This window comes from Malurus melanocephalus, unplaced genomic scaffold (assembly GCF_030028575.1).
Source record: "Malurus melanocephalus ecotype Western Australia unplaced genomic scaffold, MMel_1.1 scaffold_411, whole genome shotgun sequence".
Classification (NCBI taxonomy): Eukaryota; Metazoa; Chordata; class Aves; order Passeriformes; family Maluridae; genus Malurus; species Malurus melanocephalus.
This window is the reverse complement of record NW_026623643.1, coordinates 183,687-200,427: the sequence shown is the minus strand read 5'-3', so window position 1 is coordinate 200,427 and position 16,741 is coordinate 183,687. Positions and strand designations below refer to the sequence as shown.

General features: G+C 52.5%; 1 protein-coding gene across 1 annotated transcript; it reads left to right on the top strand.

Annotated features, from left to right (window-relative positions):
• The first annotated feature begins 749 nt into the window (after positions 1-749).
• On the top strand, positions 750-15,858 carry CAVIN1 (caveolae associated protein 1). The gene is made up of 2 exons (XM_057379539.1): positions 750-1,487; positions 13,474-15,858. Exons 1-2 carry the CDS (start codon positions 1,068-1,070, stop codon positions 14,137-14,139), a joined length of 1,086 nt encoding a protein of 361 aa, XP_057235522.1. The 5' UTR covers positions 750-1,067; the 3' UTR covers positions 14,140-15,858.
• The last annotated feature ends 883 nt before the right edge of the window (positions 15,859-16,741 follow it).

Here is a 16,741-nt window from a genome sequence, read left to right as displayed (position 1 = left end):
AGATCTGAATTTCCCTTCTCCACATTCCTGGCACGTCCCTGCTGGATTGTTTCGAAGTCTGTGGTGGCACCTCCCACGTGTCTCCCTGTTTTGAATCAATCAGGGTTTTTACCACTAAATCCAAAAGTAACCCACTGTATTTGGGCTTTGTTTACAAGCACAATTTTGTGTATCACGTCTTGCATTTACAGTCTGGTGACAGGATCTGTARAAGGCTCAAGGACTGTGGAGCTGGGAGAGCTCCTTTAGGGGGAGTGCCCAGCTGCCTCACTTCAGGAGTGAATTATGCTTCTCTGTGTTAAATCTGTGAGGATTTAATCTGTTTTACCCTGCACCTACTGTATGTGCCTGTTGTATATTCACATGTGGGAGGAGGCATTCTTAAGATACAGCTGTTTCCATGCTGTGACTACTGAATTGAAATARTAGCATTTATTTAAAATACTGAAAATCAGGCTCTCATAGTCCTGGGGAGGAAAAAAAAAACAGCTCCAAAGCTAAGTATTGACAAAAGATCTGAACTTCCAGCTGAACTTTTCAGCGTGTGCAGTTGTTTAGACCARCCTTCAATGCACACAGCTGTGCCCAGATGGGGCTGCTTGCTTCCCATTCTCTTCCCAGCAATTTCCCGAGCTGTCTGCTAAAGGATTTTGTTTTTTCCTCCCGTTAGGTACGGTGCCTTTAGACTGAGGGTAAAGAAGGGGCGGCTGCAGTTCCAGAGCTTCGCATTCCTGGCTGCGCTGTGCTTGTGTTTGCATGCAGAGCCATCGCCTCCCCTCCAACTATTTTAATCATTTCAAAAGGGTGGGTCAGCAGGCATTTGGCAGCGGCCCCTTTTCTATAGCTGAGGTGGAGTCAGCCAATGACCTGCAAGCCTGGAAAATTTTGCAGGGCAGTTCCACTGGACGGCTGTGCGGAGCTGTGCCATTTGAATTTCAGCACAGACACTCACTCACTGCGCTCCCCATTCCTGGCGTGTCTCCCAGTGCGGAGTTTAGCTGAGGCTCGGGCTCAGTTTTCCCTGCTCTCTCCCCGCAGTGACAGCTTCTCCGGGCTCYCGAGCCACCATGGAGGACACCACCTTGCAAATCATCGAGCCKCCCACCGTTTCTGAGACCTCGGACGAACAAGCGCCCGAGGAACCCATCAAATCAGACCAGATCAACGGCGTGATGGTGCTGACCCTTCTGGACAAGATCATCGGAGCGGTGGATCAGATCCAGCTGACCCAAACACAGCTGGAGGAGAGACAGCAAGAGATGGATAGCGCAGTGACCAGCATCCAGGGAGAGCTGACCAAGCTGACCAAGGCACACACCACCACCAGCAACACYGTCAACAAAATGCTGGAGAAGGTGCGCAAGGTGAGCGTCAACGTGAAAACGGTGCGGCAGAACCTGGAGAAGCAAGCGGGGCAGATTAAGAAGCTGGAGGCCAACGAAGCGGAGCTCCTGAAACGCAGGAACTTCAAAGTCATGATCTACCAGGTAAGGAACTGTTTCACTTTTGTCCTTACATCCTGTTAGTGGGTGTTTTCTTTGCTGAGGGTCCTGTCATGCTGCATGTTCGGTCCAGCCCTCTCCCAAACTCCCCGGATTGTCCGGCAGTCCGAGCTGAGGTGGCTCCCCYGTCACTCTCTCATTTGTGGTTTAACATTTTCCGTGTGTCATAAGACAAAGTTTGACAGAGTTGTTCCATTTTAATGGGATTTTAATGCCGATACGGAACGAGGCCTTAAGAGCTCACTGCAATGGGCCAGAAGTATCAAAATAATCTGATTTTACTGTTTAGCTCRACAAAGAGCAAGAGTGCTCTGGGATCTGGAAGGGGGTGTTGTAAATCCATCTGCCARCGTCTCTTCTACCAAGAGACACCATGTGTATGGCTACGTGGAGACCGATAATATTTCAGATTTGTGACATGCATCTGGTAACAAGTGATAGTAGCCCCAGCCTCAGGGTTAATCTGTCCAGCCARAGCAGATAGAGCTGTCAGAGAAAATCCAGCCCAGCCCCCTGAGCTTGGCAGTGCTCGGGGTGGCCTTTCCTGTGGGTTTGTACAATTCCCACCTTGTTTCTTCTGCATCCTGCAAGCCTTGAACCTTCTTGTTGCTTGCTGTCAATAACAGCTTCAGTTTGCTTGATATTCACCCCCTGCACTAAGTGTTGGAGTTTTCATTTAACATTAAACAAGGAGAGAGAGAGGAGCACGGTTCTGTCAGGTTTCCTGCTTGGAGTCAGGTTTTCATGTCAGAGCAAACTCTTCTGTTGGGCCATGGGTGAAAAGTGAATGAAACAGTTAATGCTACAATTGGAAGCCKCTGGGTTAATAATAGCCAGCGCCAGGGACAAATGGAGAAGCTTCGAGTGCTGATCACRAGAGGAGAGAGGAGAAAAGCAGAATAAAAGGGAGAATGGTCCTTACTGTGAGGTTTGAGGGTGAGGGGCTCGTGACAGGCTCAGGGTCAGGCATGTACAGGGCCTGTGGGACTCCTTGGTTCAGAGCTTGAGCATTTGGGATTTTATCGTGGCTGAAAGGCTGAAATCCTGTTCAGATCATACAGCAAACACAAACAGTTATAGACAGATACATGTGTATGGATTTATTACAAACTTTTTGTATCCATCTATCCACGGAAAAACAAAATAGAAGCAACAACCGCTGCAAAATGAGTGGAGTGAAGGGAATCGTTTAAACACAACATTCCATGTCAGTTACGGAAATAGGTAGGAAGTTGGCAAGGTTCAAGGTCCTYGGGAAGCATCCCAAACATCTGCAGGTTAGTGTTTCATGAGCAGTTTGTGTTGGTTTGTTGTGGCTCACTGATATTGAGCGGAGTTGCTCTTTGAATATTAAAAAGCAATGCTGCTTCTGAAGGCTTGGGGCCTGCCCTTGCTGCTGTGGTGAGGGCAGAGAAGCCTTGGAGAGAGTCATTTGGCCAGGGACTGTGCCAGGGACTTAGGGAATCATGAAGGTATTAGGGGAAGAAATTATTTGGGATTTGGAGTAATTTCCCAGCATGGAATTCAGTGTGATTTGAAAGTGAGGCCACAGAGCACAAGTAAGGAATTCTCCAGGTTTGCACCGTGTGAAATGGAGCTGTTTGTGTCCTCATGGACATTTGGCACTTCCACGGGAGCCGGAGCAGACCCGGCCCCAGCAGGAAAGCACCAGGATCCACCCTGGGGGGTATCTGAGGAATTCACCGTGCTTTCCTAATGGTACCTACACTTAAAACCAAATAATTACAAAATAACTCTCATTCAGTGTGTCACTTCTCAGATCCCCCCACCTACCAAAGTGTCTGTCGGGTAAATTACTGGTCACGTAATTAATTCTGTGGTGCTGAGCACATTATTGCTCCTCTCTGACACAGGGAAAGCTGCTTTGCCAAGCTCGGAGTGACTCCTGTGTGTTTTCAGTTGCTGTGGCAAAAAGTCCAAAGATTTATTAGTCTTTTCTTTTGGAGAACAAGAGATAAACTCATCCTAAAGGATGTAATATATTCCATAATCCCAGTGGGGGGTGTTTTTGGGTGAGAGAGCTGAGCAGAGCAGGAGTCGTGCTCTGTTGGGTTCAGCATTGCACAGTTCTGCAGTTGGAAGAAATAAAGGAGGTAAAGATAAATAAGCTCTTTGCTGGTTCTTGATGTTTGATTATTCTCTCAGCATTGAGTGCTGAGGTTTATTGAGTGGAGGGATTATTTTAGGAGTGCAAATAAGACCTTTTGCACCTTGGAGGGAAGGTCAGACTGCCCGTAAGAATTGTGTTTTGCTCACTGGAGATTAGGAGGAAATGGAAACCAAATTTTACTCARGGAAAGCCTGACCTGTGGGATGATCCTGGGCACATCTGCTGGGGTAGCTTCAAAATTTGGGAGAGAAAATGCAGGGATATCATTTCCACATCCTGGCTAAGGGGAGATGTTGAGCAGAACATTTATGGCCGTCGCTCTCAGTCCYGTCCTTGCTCACATTTTCTCACTTRCTGACCCTCTCTGAGCGTATTTTGCCTGGAGCTGGTCTGATTTCTACTGAYTTAAGAGWTTTTGKAKAGMCTTAATGTAGRGWATTAGATCAATTCTTGARAATAAAACTGGAAAACAACCATACYCCTCCAAATGGCCTCATCTTTCTCTTTTGAAAACTTGCYGAGCCAAAAGAGAKGTGACAGCTTTACAGGCCACTGTGTGTGCTGACATTCAGTGCAGAACTTATCTTCCTAAAAAGTCTGACATCAGGGAGTGCCTGCACTGCTCAGCAGCCCCTGGGAACAGAGCTCCGAGCTTCCTTTGTGCCTCCTGTCTTTCAGAGAAATCAGGACACAAAAAAAAATCGGTGAGAGTGGTTGCTATTAAAAACAAACTAAAGTGACTTCATCCCAAATCTCCTGGTTTTAGGATCCTGAATCTGAGGCTGGTTACTGCAGTTCATGGTTAAATAATGGATGTCCTGTGCAAGCAACTAATGCTCTGAAACCACACTTTGTGCCGTGTTCAGCTGGAGAGTGGCACGTGGCAGTTTATGTAAGCTTGGCATTTTCCTCYAAACACTTTTTGACAATTAAACTTATTCCTGCAAATGCCAAAGGCTGATTTTCTTACAACCAGACAAACCCTTGCAGCACTCGGCACACACACACAGAGTATTGAATTTCTAAAGTGTGCCAATCTTTTATTTTGAGGTTTGTGTGGGTGCTGAGCTCCAGGAACTCTGGGATGTGCAGTGTTTTTGTTGGGAAGAGCAGCCTTTGCCTGCTCAGAGGGGTGTGAGTGTCCAATTTGGAGGYTCCTCTGCTCTTCAGGGGGCTCCAGTGGCTGCTGTGAGCTCTGTGAGATCTGAGTTTCCGTGGGAAGGGCTGTGCAGTTGGGAGAGCAGGRTGGGATCTGGATCCCAGCCATGCAGTGTGGGGTGGGTAGGGCTGGGCAAAGGAAATATAAATAGCCCAGCTTGGCTTTGTGCTGGCGTGGGCCTTATAGGGACGGGAGCAGTGAGATTGTACATCGTGAGGAGGAGGGGGGATTTCAAACCCACGCATTCATGGGACAGGTTCGGAGGCCGGATCTGAACTGCCTCAATTTTGGGTCTGTTCTCCTCAAAAGAGAGCGTGGAAAAGGACAGGGGGTTGAGGAGAAGAACAGGGCAGGGAGCCCAGGGCATACAAACCCACTGCCCCGGGGCTGCTGCCTTTCTCCACTGCCCAAACAGAACAGCAGCTGCCCYGAGCTATGCTTTTGTTTTAAATTAATCATTCAGAAACAAAACCACGATGAGTTAATGGCAGTGGAGCACTGACAAGAGCCAGCAAGATCCACAGGCCTGAGGGACAGCCTGGGTGGGTGACATGCCTGCAGTTCAGTGGAGCTTGCCCAGTTACCAGCATTAAAAAGAAAATAGGAATTTCCAAAGCACCATATTTGGATGACAGCACTGGGATAGGCATAGGCACCAGGTACCCATGGGGTGCTTTTCCTGCAAGACCAGCTGGCTCCATGTGGCTGAGATCTCTCTGTCTTGGAACATCCATCACTCTTCCCAGTGGGTCACTTGCATTGCAGCAGCCACCGTATTTCTTTTCTGATAATGTTTTAAAATAAAAATCTGATTTCAYTTTCACTGAGAATCCAGTCTAAAGCAGCTACTGTCTGTGCTCCCTCCATTGCAGGGATACCACRTGAGCATCCCAATTTGCAAAAATCTTGCATATTCTCTGCATATTACAGAATTATCAGAATCTCAAGATAATAATTCAGAGGAGTCTGAGCTTTAAAAAAATGTCAGGATGTTAATAGCTCTGACTTCCAGGATTTTTTCTTAGTGCAGATTACCAGTCTACCAGTAGACAACTCTGGAGCATGGATTTCTCTGTTGCAGTCTGGTATCAACTGCATTAATATTTCATTGCTCAGCTATTATTTATAAACAGTTGGTGCCAGAACTCTTTGCTTTGCTGGAATCCTTTCACCATTATAGTTACAGACTGAGCTGTGCAGCCATAAATTGTCTCAGAGCAAAGGGCCAGAGACTGCCCAGCCTTTGGGATGGGGTTAGACTGGACAAATAGTGGCCCATGAGAACAAATCCAAGGTAATATCCCTCCTGATCACATATTCTTCCCTCAGGCCTCTCATGTGCACAGCCCAGAAGGCAAAGCAGTGACTCATAAACTATTCAGCAACAGGCTTAGCCCTCTTTTATCCCATTTGGGATTGTCCTCTTGGTTCTGCAGCATCTCCTACAACATACAGAGCACCCAAAGAGTTGTGGGTCCACTTTCCAGCTGYGAGATAGACAAAGAGCAGAAACAAAATGTTCAGTGTCAGTAAAGGAAAATCAAATATTTAGAATAAAAAGTCTCAGGATGTTTAGTCTCCAGCTTTATGTGAGGATGCAAATGTCAGTGTCTGCAAATCATTTGTAATGCAAACCCCATCTTTGCTGCTTTGCTGTTCAGGAGCAGCTCCGGTGTCATCAATCAGCTCAGACAGATTTATCCGGGAGGAGCAGATCTGAGAGCAAAGCCAGTGCTACAAACAGACTGATCATGGCATCAAAACTTTCTAATGCTGTCAGAGGGGRAAAAAAGTGCCTTTTCACTCTCAATCTATTTACTTCTCTGTTTCCTACAGCCCTGCCTCTCTTCTGACTCACTAGAGGCAAAAGCATTTTTCCAAGCACAGCCTCCTCCTCTCTCCACCCTCCCTCCCTTCCTTTGCACCAGCTCTGGTGCCCGTACCAAACTGCTGTTTCTCACAGCTGATAAAGCAGAACCAGCTTTTCAGACACAGCTTCCAAGACACAGGGTAACTGGATGTGCCTGATAGAAAGAAGTGCCAGGCAAATTGCACAACACCCAGAATTACAGAGGGTGGTAGGACTCTGCTAGTCAGGGAAATGCTACTTGAGAGTGAACTACTTATCCCTCTAACATTTACCTAATCCCAAGCTGATTTGCTTTCTCCCCTCATATTTTAGATATTTTTCCTCTCAGCAGTATTCCTTGGTGACTTCTTAGTGCTGGACTCAAAAGTCTCATCTCTAAGGCTTGAGGCCTTTCCATGAATCTCTCGGCACTGTTGGAGACAAACATTGTCCAGCCCTTGGAACCCAGAGTCAAGGCCATGCCTGGCTTTGCTGTGTCACAGGGTGCAGAGATCTGGGAGCTGCTGGGAATTACTTGGTGCTGGTTTAAGGTAAGGTCAGTACGTGACAAAACCAGYGGATAGAGTTCTGGAGCTGCACCCGGCYGTTTCAATCTCTGCAGCCTCTGCACTTGAATTAATAAAGACAGGGGTTTAAACTCACCACCCTTTAAAAAAAAAAATCTTATATACACAAGCAAACTCTGAGTTCAGCTACACCACAGCAAAGGGAGATGTGTCCCCAACAGGTGACACCAAATCCCTGTGACCACAAGCAGAGTCTGGCCCTGTGGCAGTGGCAGTGTGAATATGCCTGAACCCAAAGAAGAGATCCTGCATCTCCTGGGACCTTTTGAATCAGAGACAAACACTCTTCCATCTCATAGATCTTTGCTGACTCTCATTTCTGTCAAATTTTGCTTCCTGGCTTCTCCCTTTACTAAAACGTACCCCTGTGCCTTTTCTCCCTGCCTRTTCTGTGCTAACCTGGATCACTGTTGGCGTGTTCCCAATCAGATTCCCGGCAGGAACAGGTAAGTGTTTCCACYGTGCTTCCTTTCCCCGGCCATTGAAACGCAGTTTTCCTCATCTTAGCCCGAGAAGATGCCGCGCGTGTGCCTTGAGTCTTCGCCAGGGACTGCCCTCTGAGCCCACCCCGAGGAGACAGGCCCAGGGCAGCAGAAGACACGAGAGGAGGCAGCAATTTAGGGCYTCGTCAGCTGCACCCCCTGAAGATCACTTTGAACCTCTTCTGAAGCTCTGGGAGCTGCTGATTCCGAGCCTTTGCCTCTCGCCTGCTTGGGGCTGCCTCAGGCTGTCAGACCTGCAAGGCTGATCCTGCTGCTGACTAATGCGCTTGCTGCATGAGCGTGGGTGTGAGGAGCTGGGATTTTCCCTCAGGCGATCTGGGAGGGAGGAGGAGCTGCTGTGTGGCTTGCATGAAGGGCGAGTGGCCAGGGGCAGTTGGCTSTGCTGGCGTCTGCTGTGACCGGGCAATTCCCATCTGTTCTCTGAGCCATCATTTCTCCCTCTGAAACACAGCCCCTCCACAGAAAAGGTCTGTTCCACCTCCTCAGGCTTCTTGTGAGCTTTAGTTTGTGATTGTGAAATGGTTTGAAGTTGTTGTTTATAAACAGGTAAAAGACAGGCAGAGAGCACAAACTGTGACGTAAATTTCCAGTGCCTCGGGCAGGCCCAGCAGCATCTCCCATTTCTGTCTGGCCACAGCCTCTGGCGGTGCTTGCTCTGAGTCAGACTCTGCTCACACCAGAGTGGTGACTTAACTGCTGTTCATGTCACATTTAGGTGGCCAGAATGGCCTGTTGCCTTCCTGTCATTATGCAGCCTCTGGAGAAAATGCCCCAAGYTCCAGCTGCCTTTCAGAGGTCACCCAGCAGCACTGTCCAGTGCAAATGGCCACCTGGTTGGACTGGACTATTCCAAGAGCCAGACAAGGGTGAACCCAGCCCAGGAATTTGGGTCTCTGGGCAAAGCTGCCAGGGGAAAATTCTCCATTTCAAGGAGCGCATCAGATGTAAAAAAAAAACCCTTTTTTTGTGGTCTAGCAAAAAAAAAGTCTAGCAATCTAGCAATTTCAGTCTCCACAGAAAAGGTCTGTTCTACCAAGGCACTGGAGAGGAAAGCACAGCCCCCTCTGTGCAGGGCATCTGCACAAGCCCGAGCCCTGYTAGGCTCAGGGTGCTTCTCAGGCGTGCTGCTTACTCAGGAATAGCTGAATCCTCCTTCCCATGACACTGCTGGAAGGTCAGCACAGAACAGCCTCCTCCAAGGCCTGGCAGAGCAGAGCAGTTATCATGGCAACGGGAGAGCAGAACTTGTTCTCCTCTGGCACAGCTTGACCTGACCTGGAGGGCTGTTTGCTGCCYGAGTTCCTAATCCCTTCCCCGGCCTCCCCGAGGCCAGGGCCAGGCTGTGCTGCCCGGGGTGGGCAGAAGGAGGGTTGAGGTGCAGGAGGGGCTATGAGCTCCAGCTCACCCAGCCTTGGGATCAACCCAATTTGGTCACAGAGGAGCCTGGCAATGTGAGCTGGTTGTTTTCTGCATGTTATGGCTGTAAATGTCTACCAAACTCACTGTTTGTGCTGTTGCAGTCGTGTAAAAATAACGGAGTGAAATGAATTGCAGATGTGATTTGCATGTGCATGCGAGAGCCTTCCATTAAACCTTCCAACTGGAGACTGGAGCGGCTGGGAGTGCTGGGACTCTGTTCCTTACACACTGACTGGGAATGCAGCTCAGCTCTGTGCCTCCTTGGCCTTTTATACGCCAGGGGAAGTGTTTACGTGTGTTGTAGCAACCGGGCGGGTGTCCATGGCYGTGGGCTGCGGGTGACTCACTGCCAGGGAACTCGAAAACAATGTCAGATAAAAGCCCACTCAGGGGAGCTGCGAAGAGGCTGCTGTGGATCCCACAGCTCGGAATTGTTTGAAGTAGGAGGACACAGAGCAGCTGGCAGCCAGCTGYCTTTGGGAGGTGGCTGTGGGCACTGGGGCCCCTCTGGGTGCCCACAAAGTGCACAGATGGACCGGGCCGGTGCCAGGGAGCTTCCCAAAGCACTTCTTCCTGTGAGGTTTGTGCTGCARGGACACACACACTCCCTGTCCCTGTCCTGCTGCTGGGTGCAGCTCTGCACCGTACACAGAGCAGGGCCAGAGTTTGCTGCTGCTGGTACCAAAATCTTCTGAAAAATGTTGTTTACCCACTGTCCTTGTGCCAGCTGGATCCAAGCTGAGAGGACAGAACTGCTTTGCCTYTGCTGATTGGGAGCCAGGCTTTGAACACCCCAACAGGCAGGGATGCCAAGACCCAGGATTTTGGACTCACCCACTTCAGGATCAGTGTTTTCCAAGTAAAAATAGAATGCCTGGTGTTAAAAATGTGGCTCAACTGGATGAGTCATGAGTGAAATGAAGTGCAGAGAGCATAGTGCCTTGCTTGGAGCAGGGATTTGTGCAGCAGCCACCCGTGGGCCTGGGATGATTCTTGATTGTTCCAGTCACATCCCATTATCCTCCACCGCTGTGTCTGCAGGCATGTGCTGCCCATGCCAGGCAGTTCCCCTTSCCCTCCCCTGGGCAGAGGGGAGGAAACTCTTCATGGCTTTTGGGCAGTGCCTAGGTGTAGGGAGGAGGTACATGCAAGSGATGCTCAGCAGAATGTGCTTGTCCCCATTAAGATGTGCCAGAGCTGTGGATATTCTCACACCAACTGTGCTGTGCTTGAGCCCACAGGRATGCTCCCTGAATGCAGGTGAGCTGCTGAAAATCCTCCAGCTGGTTATCTACTATTMAGATCAGCAATCAGAGTGAGGAAGAGTTAGGGTGGGAAATGCAGGAATTATACCATGTTTAGGAGAAAGASAGGCTGGGAGCGGGACGTGAAGGATTTCCCAAGAACAGCTGGAGAAAAGCTCTCRGAAACAGTCCCAAGGGGAGAGGCTGGGATCCTCACATATGGGAAGGGCTGTATGGGAAAGGCTGTGCTGCCTCTGTGCCCCTGGGTSTGACAGAGGCGAGGGCTGGGTTGGGCTGTGGGGATGGAGTGGGGCGAGCAGAAAGGATGAAGTGCCTGAGTGCAGCCAGTGGGATCACAGAGGCAGGTAATGCTGCTCTCCAGGTGAAGGGCAGGATTAGGGAGCTGCAGGCACCCCAACWGGGATTGCTGCCACTGTCCCACATACCCACAGCTGCTGCTGGCAGTGGCTTCATGGCTGTGAAGGAAGAGCTGCAGGATGCTGCTGAGGCTGGGTGGGAGCATTGCTGCACARCCCACTCCACCACAGCAGAAAATTCAGTCAGGAGCTGGATAAAATGGTGTACCATGGGGAAAGGTGGTTATTTATGTGACAGACGTGGTGTTTTCGAGGTGGTGTTTCTTTCTGCAGACACATATTCTGGAGCTGACAGGGGACTGATAGGATCAGAGTTTGCAGGATATGGACCATTTCCAGGGACAACCGTGCCAGGCGAGAGGGGGATGCCTTTGTTCTGGCTCATTGTGTTGCCTCAGAGGGAAGGAAGTGGCTGGAGTTCCTGATGTTCTGCTGGCTGGGCAGGGTCCCTKGGAGTTTCTGGGATTGCTCTGGCAGGTGTTGTTGTGGAGAACAGGATCCCTGCCTTCCCCGTGATGTGGGTTTGCCTGGACTGAACTGGCCCTCTGGAGAGCRTGTGTATTGTTTTCTACTGAAGTGGCTCATCAAATGAAGAAAACATATGTTGGCCACTTCACTTTAATCTCCATAAAGTATTTGGGGCCTGACCTGTGATSTGGAGGGTGAAGAGCTTCACCCAGCACAGCTCTCTGCTCTGAAGAAAACCCAGAATGAAAGCTCTGCTCCAGCAGGCTGTGTTTTCACCACAGACRCTGCAGCCCGTGCTATCCTCACTGAGCCCAGTGCTCCATGGTGCTGGCCTGTCACTGCTCACACAGGTTTCTCCACATGCCCTTGTGCTTCCAGAACTTCAGCTGGCCCAAGGAGCAGCACCTGTGCTTGGGATAAAATGAGAAAGCAGCTGAGAGCACTGGATTTCACCCAGGTGAAGCTGTGCTGGAGTCACGTATTCAATGAGTTGTGTCACTTCTTCAGGGGCGCAAAGGAAGACAGGGCTGGGGACAGTGCAGAGGGCTGGACACAGCACCCACATCTGCAGGGAGGGTGTCATCTCCTGCCTCTGCCCAGGGCTCAGGCCAGAGCCACAGAGTGGCAGTGACGTTGKTCAGCCAGGGCAGTGGCACGCGGTGGCACGGCACTCAGGGTGTGGATGCGCGCACACGCCGTCCCTTCCGGCGGCGAGCAGGGACCGGGATGTTCTGTTCCACCAGGGACACCCCTCCCCGTGCTCGATGGAATGACCATCCCCAGTGTCCTGGCTCTTGGCACCCGTGCAGCTCGTCCATGCACCGCTGCGGTGGAGCAGTGGTGGCTGCTGTGACACGCAGAGCMTGTGAGGTGCCACAGCAAAGTCACCCTCCTGGGTCACAGGGCACCTCCCCAAGCCAGGGGCAGGCAGATCACTGATCCAGGGTTTGCCATGCAATTCAAGCACTCAGGGTACACCAGGGCCTGCCCCTTGATTTCCCTGGGCCTGGCTCCAGCCAGTGCAGGATGGAATCCCATCCTTGCTCCATTCTGTTGCTCCCTGCCCAGGGCTCAGAATGGCACCTGGCCATCCTGCTGTCCAGGCTCTTCTCCAAACCTCAGCCCCGCAGCTCTGCGTGCACTGTGCCCGTTCCACACATTGCCCTTTGGCTGCTGCTGGATTGCTGACAGCGCCAGCCCTGCCAGCTCCCACCTCTCCCACCCAGCTCTGTAGATTAGAACTGCTTGGGCAATAAATTTCTGAGCGTGGGCTGCAGCCCCGCAGCTGTGACGCTCTGTACAATGATGGGCTATTTCCAGCCTGTCCCGGGAACAGAGAGGTGAATCAYTGCAGCAGGGACGCATGCTATGTGCTGCTCAGATGAAAACCAATCCCACTCCAGAGCTGTGCCCCTCTCCCGGGCACATGCTTGTCCTCTGCCACTGTGATCAGAGGCTTGGCTGGCTCGGGCTTGTGGAGAAGCTGAATGAATCTAGCCCTGACCCAAGCAGACCTGTGTAGCCTCGCAGACCAGGCTGGGTGAGTCAGGGCCACWGTCTCCACCAACTCCAGATATGGACTTGGGCAAATTCTCTAACTTTTTCCCCAGTGGAGAAATAGGAAAAACAGGGCAGCCTGCTGCATCCCAAGAGATGTCAGAGCCCCACATCTGGATCCTGAGGCCTTGGGAAAGTCTGAATGCAGACTGGGGGTGGCCAGGACAGCATGTGCTAGTTGGTGCTGTGGCCAGACTCCCAGCTCTGGCTGTGCCCTGCACTGCACCCGGGGCTGCAGCCAGATCTGTCCAGGCTGGAGACCTGAGGATCACCATCCTGTGGCCAGGAGTGAGTGGCTGCAATAGGCAGGTCCTGGGATAAAGATGAAACTGGAGGGGGCAGGACTGTGCCAGGGGCAGAGGAGGAAGGGAAAAGGCTCCAGTTTTCAGCACYGGGCTGCCTTTCCCGTACTTCTGGGGTCACAGATGAGTTTGGAGCCAGCGCAGAGTGAGCAGAGCTGGTGCCTGAGGCCCAGTATGGGACAGTCCTAAGCAGACCTGCTTCACAATAACTTATCAGCTGCAGTAAGGGAGGATGAGCCCTGAGGTACCCGGGTCTGTTTAGCTGGGTGGAGGCCGATGTCCCCGTGGCACTGTGGGAGGGAGGACAGGCTGGCTCCAGGGCTGCTGGTRTGTGTGTGAGAGTGTGTCTCACTGGCTCCGCTCTGTGTCTTGCAGGATGAAGTGAAGCTCCCATCTAAACTGAGCATCAGCAAGTCCCTAAAGGAGGGTGAAAAGCTGGAGAAAGAAGGTGAGGGTGAGGAGGTGCCTGTGGGTGAGGACCATGCRGAAGAGGACCACATCCAGCTCTCCTCAGATGAGGAGGTGGAGATTGAGGAGATTATTGAAGAGTCACGGGCAGAACGCATCAAAAGGAGCGGCATGAAAAGAGTGGATGACTTTAAGAAGGCATTCTCAAAGGAGAAAATGGAAAAGACTAARCTAAAGACCAAGGAGAACCTGGAGAAGACCCGCCATAACTTGGAGAAAACCCGCCACAACCTGGAGAAGAGGATGAACAAGCTGGGCACTAAAATTGTGACTAAYGAAAGGAGAGAGAAGATGAAGACGTCTCGGGACAAACTGAGGAAGTCTTTCACCCCTGACCACACCATCTATGCCAGGTCCAAGACAGCCGTCTACAAAGTGCCACCCTTCACTTTCCATGTCAAGAAAATAAGAGAGGGTGAGGTGGAGGTGAAAGCCACAGAGCTGGTGGAGGTTGGTGGAGAGGAGGGAGAAAATTCCGATCTGATGCGTGGGGAGAGCCCYGAGGTGCACACACTGCTGGAGATCACGGAGGAGACCGACGCGGTACTGGTGGATAAAAGCGACAGCGATTAGGACAGGCTGCAGAGCRCAAGGGTTGTGGACGACGGCTGAACAAATTATCACTCACATTTCGAGCTCTCCCTGCCCTGGAGCCCCAGGGAAGTGTACACAATGCATCCTTCTTACCCTGCAGAGCCGACGCCGATCCCCTGCCTGCCTGCTTGTACAAGGTGTATTTTATATTTTAGTTTTAGCACACAAACRTTAGGAACACGGAACTGTTTTTCTTACACTACTAAATCACCCTCAGAGACCATTCCTGCTGAAACCTTCTTGCCCCACACCTGAAGATGGGCKTTGAGTGACAGGGCCCTGGCCCAGCTGGAGAATGCTGATSCCAAGACAATGGCTGTACAGCTGAAAGTTCAAGAGTCCTCCATAAGAAAAACCTGGTATCAAGAAAGCTTCTCGCAAGTAGCCCACCAGCCCACACCACCCAGCCCCCTGTGCCAGGCTGTGCAGCCASCCCCCAGGCAAGAAGACTCCCAGCACCCAAACCAGCTGCTCCTTTGGGGGACCAGAAGAACTGGGATGCAGCTGGTGCATGGGAGGGAAGAGCTGAGCCAGTCCTGTTGATGGGCAGAGCATGGCAAAGCTGAGCTGTTGTGAGCCAGGTGGGGCTGCTCCTCTCTGCCCWCCCAAGGACCAGGTGACCTTTGCAYGAAGCCACCCTGCAGCTGGGCCTGCCATGGGTGCCTGCAGGGTGTCACACAGCTGGGGGACACTGGTCCTCCCCGCTGTGCCCTGGGGCTGTGGCAGGAGCAGTGCAGGCTGCACATTTCYCTGCCCAGGTCACGGATCTGGCTGCCAGAGATCCAGGGTCTGTGGCGAGTCCTGGGGGCAGGAAGCAGCACGAAGGTGGATCTGCTCCCTCCACACCCACAGAGATGGTGGCAGCAGGCAGTGAGGTCCATACTTGCTGCCCTGGGAGGGAGGACACACAGGCGGTGACACTGGAGCAGCCACCACGGCTAGCAACYTGTTTCCAGAGGGATACAGGGTGTGCTGCTGCCTTGTGAGGCTCTAGACCATCACAGAGARTGCCTGACACCTGTCCAGCACCGGACCTTGAGCATTTCTGAGCATCTGCTTTCTGCAGGGACCCTGGCACAGCTCAGCCTCATGTGCTTTCCTCCCTGTTGTGCTTTCTGCAGCTTCACTCGGTGCACTGAATGAGGCAGCACGAAGGCAGCACACGGTGGCTTGGAGACTCTGCCTGGCTCAGCCCCSGCTTGGCTCACACATACTCAGCCCTCACTGCAATCCCCAGCCCTGCATTCCCCATCCCGCTCCCCCCAGCACGAGGCTGCTGCCGCTCACATAACCCAATATATAAACTTGCTTTTCCTATAAGAATTATTTTCCTTCACATTGTCCAGTGCCTYCAGCCCGTGCCGGCCTCGGGGTCCTGCCACAGCTTCCCTCCCCACAGAAGGTGTGACCGGCCRGTTCCGTGTGCCGGCTGCAGGCAGCCCTGAGACACCGGTGACCCCGAGGTGTGGGGAGGCACTGGGCACCAGCTCGTGGCTGCCAGCTGGGCAGGTGGCTCTCAGTCCCGTGTGGGCTCCAGCCCGCAGGYCACCTGCCCTCACGGGGTCTCTCGCAGGACCACGGGCAGTTTTCACGCGGGTTTTCTCWGAGCAGCAGGGCCGGGGCGGTGGAAGCCCGGGTGATCCTCGCCTGACCCTGGCTGTGCCCAGGCAGCAGCGCAGCAATAAAGTCTCTTTTGTAAACCACCAGTGTGAGGCCTGTACATGGCACTGGGTGTCGGGGAGGGGCTGCCACACGGGGACCGATCCCCGCTGTCCTGCGTGGGGCTGACCCCAGAGCCCCACAGGGATCCATCCCCTCAGCCCTATGGGACCGATCCCACAGCTTCACAGGAATCGACCCCCATAGGGATCCATCCCCACAGCCCTATGGGACCAATCCCCATAGCCCTATGGGACCGATCCCACAGCTTCAGGGGAATCGACCCCCACAGCCCTATGGGGGCCTGAGCCTCACAGCCCTACGAGGCATCGATCCCCACAGCCCCACAGGGATCCATCCCTAATCGCCCCACAGGGATCCATCCCCACAGACCCCATAGGGATCCATCCCCACAGACCCACCGGGACCCATCCCCACAGCCCCACAGCAATCCATCCCCACAGCCCCACAGGGATCTATCCCCTCAGCCCCACAGGGATCCATCCCCTCAGCCCCACAGGGATCCATCCCCTCAGCCCTATGGGACCGATCCCCATAGCTTCACAGGAATTGAATCCCACAGCCCTACAGGGCATCGATCCCCTCAGCCCCACAGGGACCCATCCCCACAGCCCCACAGGGACACAGCCCCACAGGGATCCATCCCCAATCGCCTTACGGGCCCGATCCCCACAGCCCCACAGGGACCGATCCCCACAGCCCCACAGGAATCGACCCCCACAGGCACCCATCCTCACAGCCCCACACGGACCCATCTCCCCAGATATCCATCCCCTCAGCCCTATGGGACCGACCCATCCCCACAGCCCCATAGGGACCCATCCCCACAGGGACCGATCCCCCACAGCCCCACAGGGACCCATCTCCACAGCCCCACAGGGATCCATCCCAAATCGCCACA